Here is a 16151-nt window from a genome sequence, read left to right as displayed (position 1 = left end):
CCACATGCTGCGGAGCTGCTAGGCCCGTGAGCCATGGCCGCTGAGCCTGCGCGTCCAGAGCCTGTGCTCCGCAACGGGAGAGGCCACAACAGTGAGAGGCCCGCGTACCGCAAAAAAAAAAAAAAAATTTATGTGGAAATATATACAAAGGACTCAGAAGAGCCAAACAATTTTCAAAAAGAAGAACAATTGAGCTATTTGTAATGAGGTGGATAGACCTAGAGTCTGTCACACAGAGTGAAGTAAGTCAGAAAAAGAAAGACAAATACCGTATGCTAACACATATATATGGAATTTAAGAAAAAAAAAGTCATGAAGAACCTAAGGGTAAGACAGGAATAAAGACACAAACCTACTAGAGAATGGACTTGAGGATATGGGGAGGGGGAAGGGTAAGCTGTGACAAAGCGAGAGAGAGGCATGGACATACATACACTACCAAACGTAAGGTAGATAGCTAGTGGGAAGCAGCCGCATAGCACAGGGAGATCAGCTCGGTGCTTTGTGACCACCTGGAGGGGTGGGATAGGGAGGGTGGGAGGGAGGGAGACGCAAGAGGGAAGTGATATGGGAACATATGTAATATGTATAACTGATTCACTTTGTTATAAAGCAGAAACTAACACACCATTGTAAAGCAATTATACTCCAATAAAGATGTAAAACAAAGAACAAAGTTAAAGGAGTTACACTTTCTGATTTCAAAACTTACTAAAATCCATAATACTCAAGACAGTGTAGTACTAGTGTAAGGAAAGACATAGATCAATGAAACGGAATTTAGAGAAAAACCTGACTTTGGGAAATACGCCAAGGAAAAGGTAGTCTTTTAACAGGGACTACAGGGAAAAGGCAGTCTTTTAACAAATGATACAGCAAGGTGGATATCCACATGCAAAAAAGATGAGTTTAGATCCTAATGTCACACCACATTCAAATACTAAATCAAAATGGAGAATAGCCCTAAATGTGAGAGCAAAAACTATTCAGTTTTTTAGGGAACAAAAGTAAGAGGAAATTTTCATGACCTTTGGTAATTTAGTGGAGAAAGGATAATCTTTTCAAAAAACAGTGCTGCAACATTTGGATATCCATATGCAAAAAGGTGAACTTGGATCCATATTTCACTTCATATACAAAAATTAACTCAAAATATATCATAGTTATAGATATAAAATCTAAGAATATAAAACTTATAGAACAAAACATATAAGAAAATCTTTGTGGCCTTAGGTTAGGCAAAGATTTCTTAGACACAACATGAAAAGTACAGTCCATGAAAGAACAAATTGATAAGTTGAACTTTATTAAAACTTATGCTCCTCAAAATACATTGTTAAGAGAATGAGGAGATAAGCCACAAACTGGTAGAAAATTTGCAAAGCATGCATCTGATAAATTACTTGTATTTATAATATATAAAGAACTCTCCAAACTAAATAAGAAAATGAATAACGCAATGAAAATCTGGCAAGATTTGACATACACCTCACTAAAGAAAATTGATCAATCTATATCTCTCTATCTATCATCTATCTATCTATTGATCAATCTACATCTATTTGTTGATCGAGTGATTTATCTACCTATGGCAAGTAAGTATATGAAAAGATGCTCAACATCATTATTCAGTAAGGAAATGCAGATTAAAACTACAATGAGATATCTACTAGATGTCTTTTAGAATGGCTAAAATTTAAAAGATTGACCGTATCAAGTGTTGGTGACACTTGTTGGTGTAGATGAACTGGAAGTCTCATATGCTGCTGGTTAAAAAGTTAAACATACACCTCCCATATGATCCAGCCATTCTACTCCTAGGTGTTTTGCTTAAAGGAATACACACACCATACAAAGACCTATACACAAATGATCATAGATCTTTGTTTGTAAAAGCCACAAGTTATAAACAACCCAAATGTCCATCAACTGCTGAATGGATAAACCAACAGTAATGTATTCATACAAGAGAATACTACTCAGTAATAAAAGGGAATGAACTACTGATATATGCAATAACACGTATGAATGTGAAAAATAATTATACTGGCTGGAAGCAGCAAGAGAGAGTAAATACTGTTTAATTCTATTTTTATGAAATTCTAGAAAATGAAAACTAATCTGTAGTGACACAAAGAAGATCAGTGGTTGCTTGGAGATAGGAATGAAGGGGAGGGAGATTACAAAGGGGTGGGAAGAAACTACTGGGTGTGATGGGTATATTCACTATCTTGATTGTGGTGATAACTTCCCATTTGTATATATTTCAAAACTTGTCAAATTGTACACCTAAGTATGTGTGGTTTATTGTACGTCAATTATACCTCAAAATTATTTTAAAATTAAGCTTGTATTTTGTATATCTTTTTGCTTTTTTACTTATTTTTCTATTAATTCCTTTATATTTTATTAGTCCATGATGAAATGAAAATTTTAAAAATTTATCTTTCATCACATAGAGCTTGAGACCACTATTCTAAGGATTTGCATTGTTGGAAAGAAGGTCACTTTAAGAAGAATAATAGATTATGGTAAATTAAAAGTGTGTGTTGAAATGTCTTGAATACTCATTAAAATAAGAGAAAAGTAGTATGTAGCTTCAAAACTACCATAGGGCTAAGATGGAATGGAAAAAAAAGCACCCAATCCAAAGGAAGGCAAGAAAGAAGAGAAAAAAAAATTACAGATCACAAATAGCACAAAAGAAGGTAGATATAAGGGCACTGGTGTCAGTGATGACATTAAATGTAATAGACTAAATGGTCTAATCAAAAGATTAAAGTGTTAGATGATATTGAAAATTATATGTTTACAAAGTACAAATAGCACACATAAGATCTAGGAAATTTGCAAGTAAAAGAATGGAAGAAGTTATATTGTGCAACCACTAACCAAAAAAAAAAGCTGATATAGCTATACTAATATTAGGGGGAATTTTTCAATTTTTTTTAATAAAATTGATCAATTCATAAGGATGAAAGGATAATGTTACCAACAAGAGACACAATTAGAAATATGTATGCTCCCATTATGAGACTTCAAAATAGTAAAATAGCTTATTTTTTAAAAAGAAGGGCAAAAATGGATAAAACTGCAAGGAGAAATAGAAAAATCCACAATCAGTGGGAGGTATTAAAACAGCTCTCTATCAAATTAATAGAACAAGAAGAAAACTAGGTCAAGATACAAAAGGTCTGAATAATAAATTAACCAATTTGACATCACAGACCTATATAGAATACTGTATTCAACAATTGCCAGTTGTGGGACTTTCCTGGTGGTCCAATAGGTAAGACTCTGCATTCCCAATGTAGGGGGCCCGGGTTTGATCCCTGGTCAGGGAACTAGATCCCACATGCATGCCGCAACTAAGAAGTCTGAGTGCCACAACTAAGAAGCCTGCATGCCGCAACTAAGAGCCTGCATGCCGCAACAAAGATCCCATGTGCCGCAACCTAAATAAATAAAAAACAATTACCAGTTGCATATTCTTTCAAGCACATGTGCAATAAAAACAAAACAAAACAAAAAAACTGACCACATCATGGGCCATGAAGCCAGCCTCAACCAATTTCAAAGAGTTGGAATATGCCCCAAAATGTTTTCTGACCACAATAAAATAAGCTAGAAATCTGTAACAATCCATAACCAGAATACCCCCTAATGTTTGGAAATTAAGCAACATGCTTAATAACTCTTAGGTAAAAGAGGAAGTCACAATGGAAGCTAGAAACTAGTTGGAATGAAATGACCAAAAATGTATGAAATACCAAATTTTGTGGGGTGCAGCTACAGCTGTATAGATGGAAATTTATAGCCATAAATGCATGGAGTTTTAAAAAAGAAAGGTGGAAAATCAGTGATCTAAGTGTTCACCTAAAGAAACTAGAAGAATCTTATTTGAACCAAGTCATTTGTTGCTTCGGTGCCCCGTGGGGCACTCACACACTGTCTTTGTGTAACTTTTATGTGTATTTGAGGTTAGTCCCTGAGGGAGCCCCCAAAGATGAAGCAACAACAGTGTGGGGTCATGAGGTTCGGGGGGAATTGGCTACACAGTCTCTAAACGGGAGTGTACTGTGTTCCCCTGGGCTAAGAATTCACAGTGGAGTATAAACCCCTGGGTATGACCATGGCATGGCTGCTCTGTGCATGCAAATCAGGGACTCACACGGTGCCCAGAGGAGGGAGTGGTGGCCAAATCCTCAGTAATGGCATCATTTGGCTCCTCCTAACCATTTATCAACATTCTTCAGGAAGCATGGATTGGGCCTTCCTTACCACTTCCTCTACAACCCAGGGCCTGTTTTCTAAAATAACCTTGCTGGGTTATCCAGTTATGAGTTACCTTTGCCAGGTATTTAGTCCCAGCCAGTTTCTGCTCACCCAAGGCTCTTTCTCTCCACTGCTAACACACACATTCACACATACCCATTCCGAGTTCCTCTTCCCCGTTGTAAATAACTAACTGTACTATAAAAACAGAGTCAAGGGGTTTCCCTAGTGGCGCAGTGGTTAAGAGTCTGCCTGCCAATGCAGGGGACATGGGTTCGAGCCCTGATCCTGGAAGATCCCACATGCTGTGGGGCAACTAAGCCCGTGCGCCACAACTGCTGAGCCTGTGCTCTAGAGCCTGAGAGCCGCAACTACTGAGCCCACGTGCTGCAACTACTGAGCCCGTGCACCTATAGCCTGTGCTCTGCCACAAGAGAAGCCACCGCAATGAGAAGCCCGTGCACCACAACAAAGTGTAGCCCCCACTCGCCGCAACTAGAGAAAGCCCTTGTGCAACAACGAAGACCGAACGCTGCCAAAGATAAATAAATAAATAAATATTTTTTAAAAAAGGAGTCAAAACAAATTATAGCAAAGAACAAGGAGAAATACTGTGTATTCCTAAGCCACGTATAACCCCTGTACAAACTAATAAGATTTCTGATTGTTCCCTCTCCCCGGCACTGTGACATTGCCTGATTCCTACTTGGTCAGGGTAGCAGAAGAAATCACCTCTTCTGTCCTTCAACCTCCCTCCTCCCCAATACCTGCTAATATCAGAGGACCAGAGAGCATGCACCTGTCTTTAAAAGTAGAATACTGATTGTAAGTAGGGTTACCAAATGTAGCAAATAAAATTTCAAGATTCTCGGTTAAATGTGAGTTTCAGAGAAACAAAAAATAACTTTTAGTATAAGTGTGTTCCATTTTCATACTCAAAAGTTATTTGCTGTTTTTCTGAATTTAAAATTTACCTCAACATCTAGTATTTTTTTTCTGGAAACCTAATTATAAGAGAGAAGGGATTGCAGTCAGGGAGGAGGAGGTGTCTCCTCCTTGAACTAAGGTTGACTTGGGAGCCTTTGGCTAAGTCGTGTTGCCTGGAGAACTGACTCCACGGGGAGCTGGGAGAGAGGTCGGTCCTTCTGGGCACCTCTCGCCCCTCACGGGATCCTGACTTGTGCAGCCTTGGCTCACTGCCTACTGGTGTCCCTCCACATCTCTTGGCTTTGTGAGGGAAGCATATCCTTCTGTCTGCCCAAGTTTAGGCTGGGAATGGGGGACAAGTGTAGTCAAGATAACAAACAAACACAGGCATGATGTGCAAAAACACAGACATTTTGACTTTAATAAGTTATAAAACCAAGGAGCCAAATTTTACTATACAGAAAAACAAACGTACTGATTGCTATCATCAGTAAGATAAAATGTTGTGATGTGAGTTCAGCACCAAAATGACCCATGTGGCAGCTGCCTGTCAGACAGGAGTACATAGTCGTAATGCTTCATCTGATAAAGACTTTGCTATTGAGCACCATTTATAATATACTCCAGACAAACAAACAAACAACTTTATAGTACACATGAAAGGCTTATATGTGAAATTCCATGGGTTTTCCAAAAGGAGTAGATCAGAGAGCCAGGTCCCAAAACTCCAGCACTAGTCTTCCCACGAACATGAAGTGACTCTTGGGCCCCTCAGCTGACTTTGCAGAGCAGTGGACAAAGAGGACCTCTGAGTCTCAACCTGGTGTTGGGAAACCTTGGCTCAAAGACATCCTCTGCCTTCCCCAGGCTGCAGAAGCCTCTCAGCCAGCTCTGGAAGCTCCGGACTGTTGCTAAGCCAGCTCTCCACCTGTCTCAAGCTCAGTGGAAATTTGCAGTGTCTCAGAGTGGGTGAACACTGCCTTCATACACAGAGAGACTTCTGAGGACCATCTAGTCTAGAGAACTTTGTGGATATATGGCCCAAGGCACTGAGTATGGCATATGGGGCCGTGCCCACTTGGCCTACAGTTCCCAGAGGGCATCTTTCTTCCTGCAGCAGAAGAGAGATCCCCCTGGGTGTGTCCCACCTGGGCCCCCCCCCGCCTAAAGTCTTCCAGCCCCCAAGACACACAGCCCTGCTCTGCTGTGATCTGAGAAGGGAGCGTTCCCATTCTGTGGCCTCCAAGCTGGGTAAACTGAGTAATACTCTGGCTAGGGTTAGTCCGGAGCTTCCTCGACATTCTAGGATGGACCCAAGCAAGCACTGCCCAGCCCTTCAGCCCGTGAGTAGCACCAGCTGTCATGGGTTCAACCAACGAGGGAAAGCCGTGGATACATTTCCTAATGATAAAGAGACGAGGGTGCAGAAGTGCTTCACACTACATCTTGTTAAAGAAGTGATACTATGAGAGAATTCAGAAAGGTTTCTCCAGTTTGGTTCTTAGGAGCCAGCAAGCTCCTTGGAGACACTGGGACATGTATGAGCAAGTGTGGAACATGGTGGCAGAGGGGAGAGAGGTAGGCTACGCTGGGGAGATGGGGAGGCTAGTTTTCAACCATTTGGAAGGTTAAGCATCATCCCAGATGTCCCTTCACTGTTTCTTACCCCCTTACTCTGTCCCTTGGACCTCTTGCAGAGGTTCACACACACACATGCACAGGTTCTGATAAAGGGTTTTAGCACCTATCGTGAGCCCAGTATTCTCATCCACAGAATGGGGAATGAAATAAGAAAGAGTTCTCTAAGATCTATGACTGGTGAGAATACAAAGGCTTTAGAACTTTCCTGGACATGAAAAGCTTAAGAATTACATGGCAGGCTAGGCCCGGCTAAGGAGCTAATGTGCTTGGGTCTTGTAATTTTGGGAAGTTTAAGCTGCATGTTCACACATACAAAAAAGTGAGCCTTGCCCACTCACTGGACTTTCCAGCAGAGTGCATGCCTCCCTCATCCTTCCAGTGCACTTGGGGAAGGGGAGAGCCTCTCTGGGGAGCCCCGGGTCTGAGGCCAGGCTGGCCAGAGGCGACAAGCAAGGCCAGGGTTAGTGAAGATAAAAGAGGCCTGGGAGAGCCTGGGAGTGCCAGCTGGCCACCACACTCATCTTCATCACCTGCCTCACCACCTCGAAGACTGGAGTTCATGGCCTCCACTTCACCGCACTCATCTTAGTGACTGGCCACTTAGTAAATAAATCATCGTTTCTCCCAAGAGTCCCATGGGGCTTGTGTCTCAGTCTGCAGATTGGCAGGAAATGTCCTGTGTCTCCAGCAAGGTTGCCACCACAAGGAAAAGAAGATTCCCAATCACTTGCTCAGAAACTTGGGGCAAACGTTTTCTCTCTCCGAGTTATCCCTCCTGCCTTCCCTCATCAACGGGGGTTGTAGAACCTCTATATTCCTCTCCAACCCACACTCCACCTCAGTACAGGACATATATATATATATATATATATTTTTTTTTTTCTTTTTACATTATTCTCCCTCTTTGTTTTCCCCAAACCTTTTGGAATCAGGAATCTGACTTCATCTCCACAACACAGGAGTTGCCATCCCATGGAATATCTCTATAAGCAAGAAAAAAAAAAATGCTATTGATGCTATCTTTCCATTTTATTAGAACTTTCCGAGCATCTCTTTCTTCCTCATCTCATCAATGAGCTCTTGGATTCTTTGGTTCCTGGTCTTTTCGTATGGGCTCGGTCGTCGAGGGATTAGGTTGGGTGGCTGGACTTCATCCTCCAGGCCCTGGATTTTGTAGGGCACATCCACAGCGTTGGTTTCCGGATGGTCCTCGGTGGCACTGGTGCTGGAAGTATTGAGAGGCACCTCCAGGGGTGTGCCTGGCGGAGGCTGCACCTCCATGACTAGAGTGGGCACTGGGAGGGTGGGCATGAGCTCTTCAATGTCATTGTGCTTCCCAGAGGGTGGTTCTGCCCTGTCGTCCACATTGGTGAGGTTGTCTTGCAGGTTACAGGATTTGCAGCACAGCTTATTGTAGCCTGGGATGGAGCAATAGCGAGACAAGACTTCCATCCTACAGAACATTGACTTGTCACCTTGGCAGCGGCCCTCTGAAAGAGAAAAGTGGGACAAATAACCAAAGGACAGGTAAGGGGGACCTTGTTCCCCCACAGGAAGCAGTTTTCTGGAGGAGGCATTTGAAAGAGCCCAGAGACAGCACAGAGGCAAGCGAGCTCACACAGAAAGCCTGTGTGGTTTTGATATCGGGCAGCCTTTGGGCAGGGTGGATCCGGGGACCCCACCCTTGAGTGCTGCCACACAAGCTGTGAGCAATGCTCCCCTCCTCCAAGCAGGCCCTGACTGAGTGCAAATTTTTCAGTATCTCTCAAAGTCTGAGACAGAAATGAGGCCTGTCTATTCTCAGGGAGTGATTCCAAGCTCATCTTAAAGAATGGGACTTTATCAGATGTTCACGTTTGATAGCCCAGTGGTAACCCCAATGACATTCTTTGGCACAGTTTGACTCTACAGTAATCTTTAAGCAGTAACTATAACAAAATTAAACCTAAAAGAACCAATTCCTAACACCCAAAAGAGCGCATCCCAGAGCCTTGGCTGTGGCCTCACCATACTCCTCCACATTTTGTTCCCATCCTCACCCAAACTCTCCAGATGATCTTTGTTTCTGAAAAGGGACTAAATAGAAATTAAAAATCATGCAGACTTATCTGGGATTTCTTCCACTTGCCTCAACTTACTTGAGAGCCTTATGTCCTGCCACTGCTCCATCCACCACGTGGCCCTGCCACATTGAGCTTCTGGCCATTTTCCAAAGTGCTCCAGAACTTGATGCCTTCACATAGACTAATTCTTCTGCCCAGCACATCCTCCCCTTTCTTTCCCACCCAAGATCTGGTCATCCACGGTCTGTCTTGTATGGAGAGCCCTGACTCTCTGCAGAGGCCATAGTTGTCTCTCTCTTTCCCTCTTTCCTCATGGCTGTCTTCTCCCTGGCCTGGCTCCAACCCTGGCTGCAGCTGTATTAATATGACCCATCCAACTCCTCTTGTTCTCACTCTCTGTCTTCTTCCTGAATTTTTACCCCCTTCCCTTTCCCTTAACACCTAATTTCACACACAACACAAAAATTGAGATGATTTACAAAAATTCATTCAACATAAAAGAATAAGTCATTTAACAGTATAACAGGGGATATTTGGTCCATTATAAATTCCTGATCACTGACTTCAATGGGCCCAACCCTCCAACTATGTGCCCTGCTCAGTCACTCTCTATTCTTCATAATGGGCATTTCAAACTTTTCCCACATAAACCTCTGCTGTGCCCTCCTTTCCCCTCAGTCTCCCAGGTGAACTCATCTCCTATTTAAAGGAAGGAAAGAGGGGAGGTGGGAAGGAAGGAGGGAGGGAAGGGGCAGCCACTGATGGGGACCACATCTGACATGGTTACTCTGTGCATTAACGCAGGGCACGTTCTACATCTGCATGTGAAGCTATGCTAGCTCACTGAAAGTTCTCACAATAACAGACAGGCAGGCCCTCTCCCATTCAGGGCCCGTGGTTCTGACATCTGCCCTCTGCATGGCCATTGCTCCAGCTTATAATTTTCCCTTACAGGCTGGCAACCTACTTAGTTGGACACCAACCTCAAACTCCTGGAGCTTCAAACACTTGGACACAACAGGCTACTAGATACCCCTCAACTCCTGTGGTCCCAAAAGTGGATTCCACATGTCTGGCCCAAGCCCATGGCCTTCACTGGCACCACCCATCTCAGAGAATGGCCCTTCATGTGCACAAGCCAGACCCCGGGCATCCCCTGTGCGGTCATCTCCAGGTCTGTCAGTATTTCCCCTGATGCTGTCAGATGTGTCCACGCTCCCCTCTCTCCTGCCTCCACAGTGCCAAGCTACCTTGCCTCTTGGCTGCAACGTGGTAAGAGCTTCCTTTCTGCCTGCCTGTCTCCATTCTTCCTCCTTCTTATCTAGCTATCCTGCTGCAAGCAGAATGATGTTCTTCAGCCGGAGATGTGACCTTGTCACCGTCCAGACTGAAGCCCTTGTATTGCTCCTCCATTGTTTTCAGGGCGAGGACCCGTCCCCTTCACCTCTCCAGTCTCATTCAGGCCTTGATTGCCTTGCTCTGCAGTGTGCTCTCTGTGGCCACAGGGCCTTTGCACATACTGTGCCTCCCCTCTTCCTCTTATCCCCGAGGCTCAGCTGAAACACATCTTCCTCAGGCAAGCATCCCTTGACTTCCCTTGCAGGTTAAATCTCCCAGTATGTGGTCTTATGGTGCCATGGGTCTCCCTTTCCCAGCATTCCATCCCAGCTACCAAGTCCACATTTAGTTGTTGGATAAGGTAACTAATGCCTGACTTTTTCATTATCTTGAAGCTCCAAAAGGCAGAGCCCCGAGCTGTATCTGGATGCACCTTTATACCAGAGCCTAGAACAGTGAATTGAAGAATGCATAAAGGTGAAAAAGACCAATGTGAATGATTGAGCAAGTCCAAAACAAGGAAATCATGGATTTTAGAATGTCAGTGCTACAGGGAAGAATACACAGAGGCACGTATCATTAGAGAGGGACCCAACCTGGACTCTGAGCCAAAATAAGGAGGAAACATGACTAGGTGCAGGACCCAGGGTATGAAGAGATAAGGACAGATAGGCTGTTTAGGAAAAGCCCTGGTCTTCCTAACCTTGAGATGGAGAAATAGGCCCACATGTGGAGGGGAAAGGCAGATGGCCTTGTGCTGAGGGTCGATTCCAGAAATCAGACTAAAAGATGCTGAGATGTGGCTTTCAGGGTTTTAAAACCTTGGATAAAATTTTACACAGATATCCAATATCTGAGACAGATGAAACCAGAACAGTCCTGTTTGAAGCTGGGCGGGTCATGCTCAGAGCCCCTGCTCCCTTCTCCCCTCCTGGTCCCTCCCCGCTCCCTGGCAGTCACTGGGGTAAGCGTGTGGAAACCACCATGACAGCCCTCAAGGAGATACAAGGGGGCTTTGGTAATACTAGGTGCAGCATCTCCCCCAGGCTTTGGCCATCAGCTGGGGTGGGGAGGCCAGAGGCATAGGCCTCAACAAGGATGCAGCCAGGCCTAGCCGTGCTGCTGGGACTGGGGTCACCCCTGCCACACAGACACCCTCTCCTGTCACCTGTGCCTCTTCCTTCACACAAATAACAAGCATCTCCCTCACTTGTCTTTCACCAGGCTGGGATCCGAGAAGCGGGTGTCACATCAGTCTAGGGTAAGTGTCTGCCAACCACTCTTGTGGGCCAAGTCGGTCCCTCCACCTGGTTTTGTAATCAAAGTTTTATCGGAGCAGCCCTGTTGGTGGTCTGCCCACAGCTCTAGGCAAGGTTCCCTCAGCAGGTATTTCTCCTGATCTGTTTGGGCAAGGAGACTTAGTGGACGCAGTTCATCAGACACAGTTGTCTTGGTCTCCCGTCTCTTGAGTTGGGAGTCTTTCAATGATCAGAGCTCTGGGCAGGCTGACCCCAGCCACAGCTACTGTGACCCCACCCAAAGGCTGGCATCTGGAACCCGGCCCTGTGTCCTGATGCCCATCTCCATGGCGCTGGGTGGTTGTCCTTTCTCATGGCCTCCCTCCTCCCTGGAACAGGACCCCTTCATGGGAAAGGGAGGGAGAGATGCCCCCTGGCAGGACATGGCCCAGGCCCCAGATTAGGAGGTCCCTGGTTGGACCCTGACCTGCTGTGTGGTTCTTGTCAGCAAGGGGAGTGGACACACAGGCCCTGTGGCTCCTGAGGGTAGGCCTTGGGAGACAAGGCAGGCACAGCTGAGCACACCCGTGTGTAAATGTCACAGGCCAGGCGCTCAGACCTTCGGCTGCCTTGCCCTTCTCCCAACCCAGACTCTCCTAAGACTCTCCTAAGACAGACCTGTTCCCTCCCTGAACAGGTAACCCAAGGCTGACAGCTGTGCCCGGAGCCAGGGTAGTGGCCTGATGGTGGCTCAGGGCATGGTGACCTGGACACTGTCTCAGCTACTAACCCCATATTCCCACTCCATGGGCTGGGATCCCAAAGATGGGGAGAAGCTCACATGGGGCCCTTTTCCCAACTGTGAGAACTTATCCACAAGGAGACAGCCAAGGTGTTCCTGCAAGGTGCTTGTTTAGCACTAAGGATTCAAAACTCAGAATGCCGGTGGGGTGTCTGCACGAGCTGCTGTCACATTTTGAAAAATGCCTGAGGAGGGGGCACATGCCTCAGTGGGGGAGGGGCCCTCAGTATCTACGTTGGGCAGGGTAAGGGGGACAGAAAAGTCACTGGAATCAGAAACCAAGGAAGTAATGGACCAGAACGGCACCTGCAGCCCTGCAGCACCGTTGGTCACAGAGATGAAGAGAAGGAGGCAGCAGCGTGCCAGACCCAAGCACCCAGTTTCACTGAACTTTTATTGAGTTTATTTGTGGGATGCATGACAGGAAGTCTTTCCACTGTTAGTAAGAGTAAAAGGTCATTTTCACAGTCACTTTGGCACACACTAACGTTGTCTCATAAAAAAACCAGAAAAGCAACGACAATGGAACCTATATAATACGTCATTGAATACATACAAAACACTAATAAAATATCCCTGATAAACCAAAGTGCATATTCCGTATTGCACCTTCCCAGAGTCACTCATGTCACTCGCATTGCCTAAGTCAAAGTTGGAAGTTAACAGTCATGAGAATTAGTATGGGTTACACCAAGTATTTACATAACAGTAACTAGTGCCAGGGGAGGGCTGGGAGCTGTCCAGCGGGGATGCTATGAACAGGGGACGGGGCTGGGGAGAGTGAGGGGTGACCGGCGGGAGTGCTACACTGGTCATGCCCAGGGCCAGGCCAGTCGCCCTCTGGTGTAAGGCAGCGCCGGCAGCAGAGTGCCCGGGGCTCCAACAACAGTCAGTGCCGAAGGGCCGCTCAGGCCATGGAGCGGGTCTCCTTTCCACAGAGGTGAGCCTGTGCCTGGGGCCCTGTACAGACTGGACTGGGAAGCCTTACCCTTGACCAAAGGTGGATGAGCGGGCCACCTCCCTCTAGATTGCACTGCCTGCCTCCTGCCTGGGTTGCTAGCAGCCAATTCTGTTACCTTTCAACTTTAAGGCATCTTCTACATAGTTTTATCTAAGCAAAAAAGCGATAAAAATTGAGGTAATTCTGTAGTTGTTCACATGGGTAGGTGGCCGCATCCACATGAGACAGCCTTTCACTCTCACTCTCTCGCGCCCGTGCACAGGGTCGTGTGTGCACGATGAGAAAGGCCATTGGAGCGAATGGACAGAAAATGCAAGTGGTGGTGTGTCCTGATGTCCCACTGCGGGGACACGTCCCCTGCCTCCTCTGCTTGACCTGAACCCCCAAGGGGACAGGGTACGGGGGCCAAGGGTTGTGTGAGCTGGACACAAAGGCCACAGGAAGCAGGCCACAGTCACACGAGTCAGGAGGACACACAGCACAGGGTCAGCAGCAGCAGCAACAGCAGAGGTGGCCAGGGAGCCGCCGACACACTGCCGGAAACGGGCCGGGCGCCCAGGATGGCGAAACAAAACTGCACACCCGTGAGACCCCTCTGGCCTTGCCTCGCTGGTAAGCGGCGTTTGAAAGAGGACGGGCGGGCTCCGCCTCGATTTCCGACCCGCAGCTCCAGCCTGGAGGGATGTGGCCCCGCAAGGCGGTCACCAAGTGGTCACATTCAAACTTTGGCCTCTGGCCCCTCCAGCACCGCGACAGATCTTTGCCCCTTTAAAAGCCATCACCGCGAGGTCCTGGCACCCCCACAAGAGGCCGGTGCCCCGGGCCGTGCCGCTGCGAGACTGGCCCTCCCGGCCAGGCGGCTCCAAAGGGGACAGCCGAGCACAGAGGCCCGGAGAAAACAGATTCAACCAAGAGAGCGCTCAGGAAGAGTCAGGGCAGTTTTCCATAGAAAGAGAGGAGGGGAGCCCACGGCAAGCTCCACAAGGCGCAGGGCATGCACTGGAGGGCAGAGACAGAGTTATAAACGGGCCGGTTACTTGACGAGGTCTTCTGGACTGGTGAGTTGGGGTCTGGTCGGGACAGCCATTGAACTACGTAGCTCTTCTTGGAGGGATCGGAGACGTTTCCTAGAGGGAAAAGAAAGGAGTCTTGGCTGCTGGGGCACCAGGTCTGGGCACCCAACCCACCTACCCCAGGCAGAAGGGCCCCCTGGATTCTGGCATCCCAGGGAGGGGGTGACAGGAGGGCCCCAACTCCCCAGTGTGGCCTGCAAGGCCTCCCTCGGCACAGATGGGCCCCAAGCACCCTGTCCAGGCCCAGTCCTGCCTCTCCCACACCAAGCATCCGGGTCTCAGCTACGCAGAGTAGCTTCAGCTACTATCCCCACACGCAGGCCCTACCAGCACCTCCTTATGTCTGTACTGCCCTCCAAGTCCCCACCGTGCCCTGCTCTGGGCTGAGCAGTGCCCTGAGTGCTGGCTCTGGAAGTGCAGGGAACAAGTGAATCCTGGATCTACCCTCTCCTAAGCTGGGGGAGGCACACCTGACCCCCCGAGCTCCCTGCTCCGCAGAAGGGACTCATGACTGGATCTACGTCTTCAACGGTTGTGGGGACCGAAAGAGCTGACGTGTGTCCAGCACTTGGCCAGGCATCTACACGCAGCCAGCATTCTGGTTGCTCTCCTTGCAGGGCGACAGGCGCCCCCTACTCATACAGGCACCCCCTACTCGCATGGGCATGGGCTGAGACCCGATGTGCAGTCACTGTGAATCCGGTTTCTGTCTCCCAGACCAAAAGGGAGTGTCAGGAAGGCAGGGATGGACTGAGTCCACGCCATCCTTCACTAGGGCCTGGCCTGGAGATGAGCATGGCAAATGCCAGTTCCTTCCATTTCCTGCCAGAGAAAGGTCCCAGCCTGGGCCTGGGCGGGCTTAGCTTCTCCTTCAAGTTCACAGATGCTGAGTTCGACCAGTTGTGGGAAGAGCCGCATTTGCCTGGACCGCCGCCCTCCCCTGGGCTTGCTGCATGCAGAAGGCTTACGGGGACAGGGGCCAAGCCTGCAGATCCTGGCCGTCTCAGGCCGCTCCTCCCGGCAGACACCGAAGCTGTCGTCCATGGTTCGGCAGAGCACCGGCCGTTCCTGGGTGCCGTTGCCACAGGTTACCGAACACTGCAGGCAGAGCGTTACCAGTCAGGGCCCGCTTCCCATGCTAGGCTGGGTCTGAAAGGGCTCCCCAAGCGGGTGACCCCACAATACGCGGAAGGTGGGGAGGCACAAAGGGTAGAGGGTGAGCTAGAGGCCTGCCCTGCCTAGCCCTAGCCCCGGGCAGCTGCTTCAATCTCCTGGGCTCTAGAGTGAGTTAGAGAGAACAAATATGCAGGGCCAGATAGGGCCTGGCACTTCTGGCTTCTCAGCGAGCACCTCCCTCCTCTGGCTAGAGGAGGCCCAAGGCCCAGAAGAACTGCTATGCACTGGGGGCCACTGGGAAAGCTCTGCCTGGGTCCAGGAGGCTTCGGCAGAGGACCCTCCCTCCCTCTGGACACAAGGTTCTACACCACCAGCACCCTCACTGTCCCCTCCAGTCTCGGGCCCCCTTGGCCTCACCACATTGGGAGGGACCCGAATGAGCAGTCATGCCCAGACTCGTGGCTCTGCTCACAACTCAACCCAGCCCTGCTAAAGGATGATTCTCAAGTGTTCACCTTGTGTGTGACAAAGGGTTGACTCAGCAGACGGGGTTGCTCAAACCTGCCCAGTCCCAAGAAAGGCCTATTTTCAGGGCTGGCCCTTGGGCAACTCCTGGGAACCAAGTTCATGGAATGGTCTGTCTGGTAAGAGCGTTTTTGCGTGCCTGAGGCCTCCGATCAGGCTGCACCAATTTGTTCGGTTGGTTTACACCAACAA

At 48.0% G+C, this 16151-nt stretch overlaps 1 protein-coding gene across 1 annotated transcript in view; it reads right to left on the bottom strand.

Moving 5' to 3' along the window:
* Positions 1 to 5592: 5592 nt before the first annotated feature.
* The window catches only part of ADAMTS2 (ADAM metallopeptidase with thrombospondin type 1 motif 2), a 247759-nt gene continuing 237200 nt past the window's right edge, over positions 5593 to 16151 (bottom strand). Inside the window, 3 exon segments of the mRNA XM_027096495.1 lie at positions 5593 to 8333; positions 14283 to 14372; positions 15287 to 15416. Of these exon segments, the coding sequence (XP_026952296.1) occupies positions 7876 to 8333; positions 14283 to 14372; positions 15287 to 15416 (678 nt within the window). The 3' untranslated portion in view covers positions 5593 to 7875.

The sequence above is a fragment of the Aethalodelphis obliquidens genome, unplaced genomic scaffold, assembly GCF_003676395.1.
Source record: "Aethalodelphis obliquidens isolate GAN/ISIS:26980383/991018 unplaced genomic scaffold, ASM367639v1 scaffold102, whole genome shotgun sequence".
NCBI lineage: Eukaryota > Metazoa > Chordata > Mammalia > Artiodactyla > Delphinidae > Aethalodelphis > Aethalodelphis obliquidens.
This window is presented reverse-complemented; position numbering and strand designations above follow the sequence as displayed.